Here is a 7,357-nt window from a genome sequence, read left to right on the forward strand (position 1 = left end):
TGCAACAAGTTAGGTCGCATTTAAATGGTGACGATTTTATAGCCGCAGTTTAAACACAGTGCTAAATCGTCAGTATAAACCTAAATTAAATTCCTTACTTAAATCAATAGGTAAAGAAAATAGGGTACTTTAAATGTACTATCATCAATCACACAGAATAATAGTCCAATGATAGCGAGAATGTCTTCATAACAGTAACGATCAATAATGGGTCCCTGACAAGACGGGACATTCTTGTTTCTCCTAACGTTTTATAATTAAATATTGCGTGTCAAATAATTAGATTGACAAGAAAATATATAATTAAATTAATTCCAAAATCAGGCAAGCAGCAAGAAGGGGGGGGGGGGTCCCAGACATAGCTTTGTACTATAGTAAATGTTCATTTGAGAGTCCGGTTGCCCCCCCCCCCCCACACACACTTTTGTTTCAGTACGTTTAAATTAAGGTTAATGTAGTATGTCTGGGTTAAAAGAAATGACATGGAAAGAAAGGTTGGCTTCTTCCCCTCTCCCTCTAAGAAATAGAATTTTCGAGTTTGGACAATTTTCCTTTTTTGTGTATGTCAAGATTTTTTTCAGGTACAGTAAGTTGAAATTTTTTTTCTATGGCTGCCCCCCCCCCCCTTTCAAAAATCGATCACTGAAAATAACCATGAGTGTATTTTTTTAAAAATATTTCTTTTCGTTTGTTAGGACTGATTTGTTTTTTTTTTTATAACAACATGGACTTCTTTCCCCGTAATTTTTACTCTGAAATTTTTAAACTGCCGCCTGTGCTAATCACATTAGTACAGGGACGAACTTCCATACCCAAATCAGAAACAAAAGGAAGAATAAAGAGCTTTTTTATTCACTCGGACAGCAGAACCTATTCAAACCACAGGGGCTTGCCTTTCAGATTGTTCATAGTTCAAAATAAATTAATATAAATTTGAATCTACTTACTTTTTAAAAGTTGTTATAACAAGCACCCCCCCCCCCTCCGACTCAAACGTCAATGCAGACGAATTTGAACAGAGACTAAACATGTGTCTGTTTACCTGATTAAAGTTTTTAGCCTACAATATCAAGATCAATTTTTATACACGTATACCCAATAAAATCCCTGATCGAATTCCTGAATTTTCATTGAAACATATATTCAGTCCTTTAAGTGGCGGATTTAGGGGGTGGAGTTTGGCTAGCTGGTGCGCTAAATTCAGGGACCTACGTACTAATACCTATACTACTAGTGTATAAGTCCCTCCTAAAACATATCAATTATTGAAGCTACAGAGTGCATTTAAATAACAAGAGGCCCAGGGGCCACATCGCTCACCTGAGCAATTGGCTAGGAAAAAGCACATATCAGATCAGAACTGAAAGTTTACTGGGGGTTGGGGGGGGGAGCTTGAACTTCAACTCTCCAGGGGGTCTTGATTTGAACAAACTTGAATCTACACTATCTGAGGATGATTCCACATGAGTTTCATCTTTCCTTGCCCAGTGGTTCTTGAGAAGAAGGTTTTTAAAGATTTTTCCTTTTCTTATATATTCCTTTACTCCTATGTAAAACTAGGGTCGGCCATTTTGGCCCCAACCTTGCCCCGGGGGTCATGATTTGAACAAATTTGCATCTACACTACCTGAGGATGATTCCACATGAGTTTCATCTTTCCTGGCCCAATGGTTCTTGAGGAGAAGATTTTTAAAGATTTTTCCTATATATTCCTGTGTAAAACTTTGATCGGCCATTTTGGCCCCACCCTACCCCCGGGGGACATGATTTGAACAAACTTGAATCAACACTATCTGAGGATGATTCCACATGAAAATGATGAATTCCTGGCCCAGTGGTTCTTGAGAAGAAGATTTTGAAAGATTTTTCCTATATATTCCTATGTTAAACTTTGATCGGCTATTTTGACCCCACTCTACCCCCAGGGGTCATGATTTGAACAAACTTGAATCTACTCTATCTGAGGATGATTCCACATGAGTTATATCTTTCCTGGCCCAGTGGTTCTTGAGAAGAAGCTTTTTAAAGATTTTTCCTATATATTCCTATGTAAAACTTTGATAGGCCATTTTGGCCCCACGCTACCCCCGGGGGTCATGATTTGAACAAACTTGAATCTACACTACATGAAGATGATTCCACATGAGTTTCATCTTTCCTGGCCCAGTGGTTCTTGAGAAGAAGATTTTTTCATAATGCCATTATTTTTTCTCTAATTCATGATTATCTCCCCTTGGAAAAGGGCGTGGCCCTTCGTTTGAACAAACTTGAATCCCCTTCACCCCAGGATACTTTGTAGCAAGTTTGGTTGAAATTGGCCCAGTGGTTCTTGAGAAGAAGATGAAAATGTGAAAAGTTTACAACGACAACGCCGACAACACCGACAACGACGACAACGACAACGACAACGACAGACAACGGACAAATTTTGATCAGAAAAGCTCACTTGAGCCTTTGGCTCAGGTGAGCTAAAAAGGTATAATTAAGAGGCTAATTTATATCTGTATTTTTGTCATAAACATAGGGGCCGGCTTCTTTCTTCAACTTTTATCCTATAGAACTTAAAAAAATTATAAGAAGTTAATAATTTTTTTAATCATTAATTATGACAAGGAGGCATATCTCCTTTCAATTCGTGCTGTCAATCTAGTTCTGTCTGTAATACGGTGGTTTTGCCATGGCCCTGGTCCCCAAGGAGTTATGCCCTATTCACTTTAGAGAAGTAGACAGGCTTTCGTCTACATGGATGTATAGATGCAGGATTTAGCCCAAGACCCACAGAGGGTCCATAATGTAGATACCAACCCCTGCCTAATCAGTCTTCCTCATATCAAATTTTGGAATCGTTTCTGTTAATTAAATTCTTTCAGTCAAAGATAATTCATGTGTCGAAAAAAAACTTTCATTATACAATTCTAGGGGTTAAAAACAAAGAAAAAGTTAGAAATGATCCAGGACCCAACTAGATTGGAGCCGAATGATATTCATAGATCGTGTTTTCATTTTTTTTTTAAATAGACTGGCATTGTCTGTCTATCTCATACTATGATACTTAAACAGTGTTAAAAGACAGGACAACATTGTGGGTACATTTTGAAAGAGCAGCTGATGGTAGTCAAGGTCAACGACATGTTTGTTATCTCCCAGTGCTTAAAGAACTTACGTGACCTAGACTACAGCTGATGATAGTAAACAATGCATTCATTTAATTATTCAATGAACACAGATTTGTCTCATAAATGACTTGAAAGAGAGAGATGTGGGTATTCGGATATGGATCTCTTATTTGGAAAGTTGATTTTCCAATTCACAGACAAGTTGTGGGGTATATAAAAGGCTACCATCGTAAATTCTGGCAAGGGAGCACGGATCATAGAGGAGTGCCAGGGAAGGTCTCTATTGTTCTATAACGGAAACATGCCTTGTTATTTTTATTTTTTTTTTTTTTGTTGAAATTATCTTTTTTTAGGTCTATTTATGTATATAAAACAGTCTTTAAAAGCAACCTTGCCGAAAATAAAACAATGCGATAAAATACTGACAAAAAATTCTACAAACTTCCTCATTGCGTTATTGAATGAATAGTCAGCTGTTTTACATTTACAAGAGTTATTTCCCTTTGTCCATGTGGTCAGCCAACGTTCGGGCACTAGTGCATGATTTGCCAACTTCATGGGGCAATGGCTTATAAATGAAATCTTTATTTTATCTGTATTATATACGTATTTATGTACACTATGTTTATTATGTTGCCCCATACTATGACAATACAGGTACATCAATTTGTCTGGAAGCATTTGAAGGTTGAAAATAATTTAATATTTGCAAACCATATTAATTTAAGTTACACAGCATATAGAACATGTAGAAGGGGAAGTGAGTGTTAAGCCAACAAAATAAAACCTTTAATAATCTGAACTTTGCCTATTACTTTAATTATTACATTAATTGAATTCAGTTCTTTCTTTTGTCATTATACCAGCTGTAGAACAGTAATTTAAATTTCATTATAAACTTAAGATTGTTGCCAAACAATAATTTAATTCCCTGTTTTATAACATTACAGCCAGGCCGTGTAGTAACCTTAGTTAAATCAACAGATCCAGAGGTAAGTTATTAATTCTAGTTACATCACTGTCAAATCATTACGTGCCCCTGGACTCAAGTCCAAAGTAAAATCATAATATCACATCTGGCTTTTTACATGCATGGATCTGAATGACAAAAAAAACAAACATACTGACTAAATGGTGAACTGGGCACATGTTCTTTTAATGTTTTGTTTTTTTTTAAGAATGAAGTGTCTTTGCAATGACAAAGCTCTTACTCTTTAATATTCTGAATGCTCTATCATTTAATTTGATGTTTGCTAAACATGTTAAATCAATGACATACAATATGTTTAAATTCATTTTATGATTTTTCTTTTCTTTTGTTAATTTCTTCTAGGAACAAGTATGGGGAGTGGCGTATCAAATTGCACCAGAGAATGCCGAGTCTGTGAGAGCTCATCTCGACCACAGGGAAAAGGGAGGCTATTCCTGTGTGACAGAGTTATTTCACCCTGACGAGGACACAGTGGAGCCATTCCAAGTGACAATATACATGGCCACTGAGACCAATACTAATTACCTTGGCCCAGCACCTGTCAAAGACATAGCCAATCAAATCGTGAATTCTGTGGGACCTAGTGGCAAGAATACAGAGTACCTGTTGAATCTTGCCGAGGCTGTTCGCAAAATATCTCCTCACGTTCAAGACCCTCATCTATTTGAATTGGAAGCCGAAGTTTTAAAACTTTGTGAAGATTTTTTGATTTGATGATATAAGCTCTTGTGTGTTTCAGAGGATGAAATCTCACATTTGTTTTGAATAGATCTCATTGTATAATGTTAAGGTGAAACACGTTATGATTTCATGTATAAAGAATTTTTAAAAATATTGATTTTGAAATATCATTTATTTTATTTTTCTTTAATCAGATGACACAGAGCATCCTGTTTGAAAAGTGAAAAGTTTTGTAGAAAAACTATTACACGACCATTAAAAAAAATAAGTGCCTTCACTTGTTTGAAACATATTACATGTTACTGTATATTGCACAAAGGGTAAGAAATTTACAAATACAAAATATAATTTACTACATTTCAAGGACTGAAATACACAGGGATTAAAATATATATAATGAAGCAGGGGATAAAAAATTCTATAAATTCATAAAATACAAAAAATTACATGGCATCTCTCACATTATAGATCTTTTTTCATCCACGATATTGCACTAGGATCCCATCTAACTATATCCGGTCTTTCTTTCTGGGTGGCCCGTGTGGGTGGGGGAGGAGGTGGTGGTGGGGGTGGGGCTACAGAGGGGGGCACTACAGGTGACCCTGAGGTAGGAATGGAGGTATTCTCAGAACTTTTGCTACTGTCTCTCTCAGCCGAGTTCTCTGGTAAAAACTTTAGCAACTGAAATTAAAGAAACAGAATTTTATTCATAATAGTCATTTTTATCATAAAATCATGGAGTAAACAAAATTTTTACCATTTTCAAAAACACTTTGTACATCTAACACTAGGAAAATTACCATAATTCAAAATTTGTAATTGCATTTTTGAATTGAGTGCTTTACCAGAAGAACACAAGAGTACAGAGTTTTGAACTGACAAAATAAAACAGTTTTTATTATGCGCCCGAATCGATAGATCGGAGGCGTATATTGTTTTTGTCCTGTCTGTTTATCTGTTTGTCTGTCTGTCTGTTGTCAACTTTAACCTTCGCCATAACTTTTGAACCATAGAAGATAGAGACTTCATATTTGGTATGCATACTTCACCAATGAAGTTCTTTCAAATGACACCAAGGTCAATGACCTTGTGACATGACTGTGACCTATTTGCTAAAAATAGCTTTTTCAAATTTTCGCCATAACTTTTGAACCATGAGAGATGGAGACTTTATATTTGATATACATACTCCACCAATGATGCTCTTTCAAATGACACCAACGTCAATGACCTTGTGACCTTGACTGTGACCTTTATGCTAAAAATAGATTTTACAAACTTTCTCCATAACTTTTGAACCATGACAGATAGAGACTTCATATTTGGTGTGCATATTCCACTAATGAAGTTCTTCAAATGACACCAAGGTCAATGACCTTGTGACCTTGACTTATCTTCTGAAAATATTTTTTTGAACTTTGTTGCCGTTGGGCACATAGTGTTTCACAAACACATCTTGTTTTTATATTAAATTTGATTTTCATATCAAACAAATTGTGGTATACTGTATTATGCTGTAGTTTATCCATTATACAGGCTGCATTCTAATTTTACAAGTTGTACATCACAACCTCTTAAATAGATTCAAAGCATAAAATTTTAATAATTAATATTTATGTGAAAATTTAAAAGAAAATTTAACACTTACAAAACCTTCAGGTAAAATGTCTGTATTGACACCAAAGCTGACTATAGGGTCACAGAAGGCGTATCCTAAATGTTTGTAGAAGTTCTGCTTGTCATGGGTACTCAGATATATCGTTGTGATTCCTTTGCTGCAATTAAAATCAGCGAAACATGACAGACTAAATCACACCCTTATTTATAATATTTCATGCTCCGCAGAATAACATTCATGTCCTTTCCTTACCTCTTTGCAAATTTTTCCGTTTCAAGCATAATTTTCCTTCCATATCCTTTGCCCCGTAGACTTTTCTTTACAACAACTGCAAACAAATATTTGTGTAAACTTACTTTACAAAACTTGATGTAAAGAGCTATTCTGAAAATATGGCACTTAATGAATAGCTCCAACTTTTAGTCACTGAATGGCTACATTAAACATGTTAATATACTTCCATTTAAAAGTACATGTCATTAAATGATGCATACTGTAAGAAAGAGTTCTCTTCTATTTGTGAAAAATGCCTGCTTTTATAGAAGAAAAATTCCCAGAAGTTATACCTGATTCCACTAAACATGAGTTGGCTTTCCCCTGAACTTTTGATAATCTGCTGTGAGCTACAACAGTTTTCACTCCATCAATGTCGCTTACAATAATTAAACAGGTGGGGAAACTATCACAGGATTTCTGTAGGGAATGTAACCTGTTAAAAAAGAACAAAAAAATTAAAACATTTTTACTTCCTGACTGTGAACAGCATATTTTTAGCTCTACTGGTCAGAGAACAGAAGAGCTTATGTGATGGTACCCTGGTAATGTGTCCATGGTCGTCCCTCTGTCTAGCTTTCTGTCTGTCCATCTGTCTGTAAACAATTTTTTTCATCAAAATACTACTCCTCTTACAGTTTTGGTCTGATTTCGATATAACTTGGCATGAAGGTTTTT

At 35.5% G+C, this 7,357-nt stretch overlaps 2 protein-coding genes across 2 annotated transcripts; one reads left to right on the plus strand and one right to left on the minus strand.

The window, feature by feature from the left end:
• The first annotated feature begins 3,147 nt into the window (after nt 1-3,147).
• Nucleotides 3,148-4,941, plus strand: LOC134246710 (putative glutathione-specific gamma-glutamylcyclotransferase 2). The gene is made up of 3 exons (XM_062729072.1): nt 3,148-3,392; nt 4,067-4,108; nt 4,450-4,941. The coding sequence occupies exons 1-3, from the start codon at nt 3,258-3,260 to the stop codon at nt 4,819-4,821; spliced, it is 549 nt and encodes a 182-aa protein (XP_062585056.1). The 5' UTR covers nt 3,148-3,257; the 3' UTR covers nt 4,822-4,941.
• Nucleotides 4,942-5,067: 126 nt separating this feature from the next.
• LOC134246711 (N-alpha-acetyltransferase 80-like) lies at nt 5,068-7,276 on the minus strand. Its single transcript, XM_062729074.1, has 4 exons — nt 6,973-7,276; nt 6,659-6,734; nt 6,437-6,563; nt 5,068-5,469 (listed from the first exon to the last, which is right to left on the minus strand). The coding sequence occupies exons 2-4, from the start codon at nt 6,685-6,687 to the stop codon at nt 5,251-5,253; spliced, it is 375 nt and encodes a 124-aa protein (XP_062585058.1). The 5' UTR covers nt 6,688-6,734; nt 6,973-7,276; the 3' UTR covers nt 5,068-5,250.
• Between the last annotated feature and the right edge of the window lie 81 nt (nt 7,277-7,357).

This window comes from Saccostrea cucullata, unplaced genomic scaffold, assembly GCF_032062105.1.
Source record: "Saccostrea cucullata isolate Sc308-1 unplaced genomic scaffold, CSIRO_AGI_Scuc_v1 ctg20685, whole genome shotgun sequence".
Taxonomy (NCBI): Eukaryota; Metazoa; Mollusca; class Bivalvia; order Ostreida; family Ostreidae; genus Saccostrea; species Saccostrea cuccullata.

Bases quoted from the DNA above. Each gene is read 5' to 3' on its own strand.
- LOC134246710 (XM_062729072.1), top strand. From the start codon at position 3,258: ATGTGGGTATTCGGATATGGATCTCTTATTTGGAAAGTTGATTTTCCA. The intron at 3,393-4,066 runs GTCTCTATTGTT...ATAACATTACAG, and splicing joins ATAGAGGAGTGCCAGGGAAG to CCAGGCCGTGTAGTAACCTT. The intron at 4,109-4,449 runs GTAAGTTATTAA...AATTTCTTCTAG, and splicing joins TTAAATCAACAGATCCAGAG to GAACAAGTATGGGGAGTGGC.
- LOC134246711 (XM_062729074.1), bottom strand. From the start codon at position 6,687: ATGCTTGAAACGGAAAAATTTGCAAAGAG. The intron at 6,564-6,658 runs GTAAGGAAAGGA...TTTTAATTGCAG, and splicing joins ACGGAAAAATTTGCAAAGAG to CAAAGGAATCACAACGATAT. The intron at 5,470-6,436 runs GTAAGTGTTAAA...CTTTAATTTCAG, and splicing joins ACATTTTACCTGAAGGTTTT to TTGCTAAAGTTTTTACCAGA.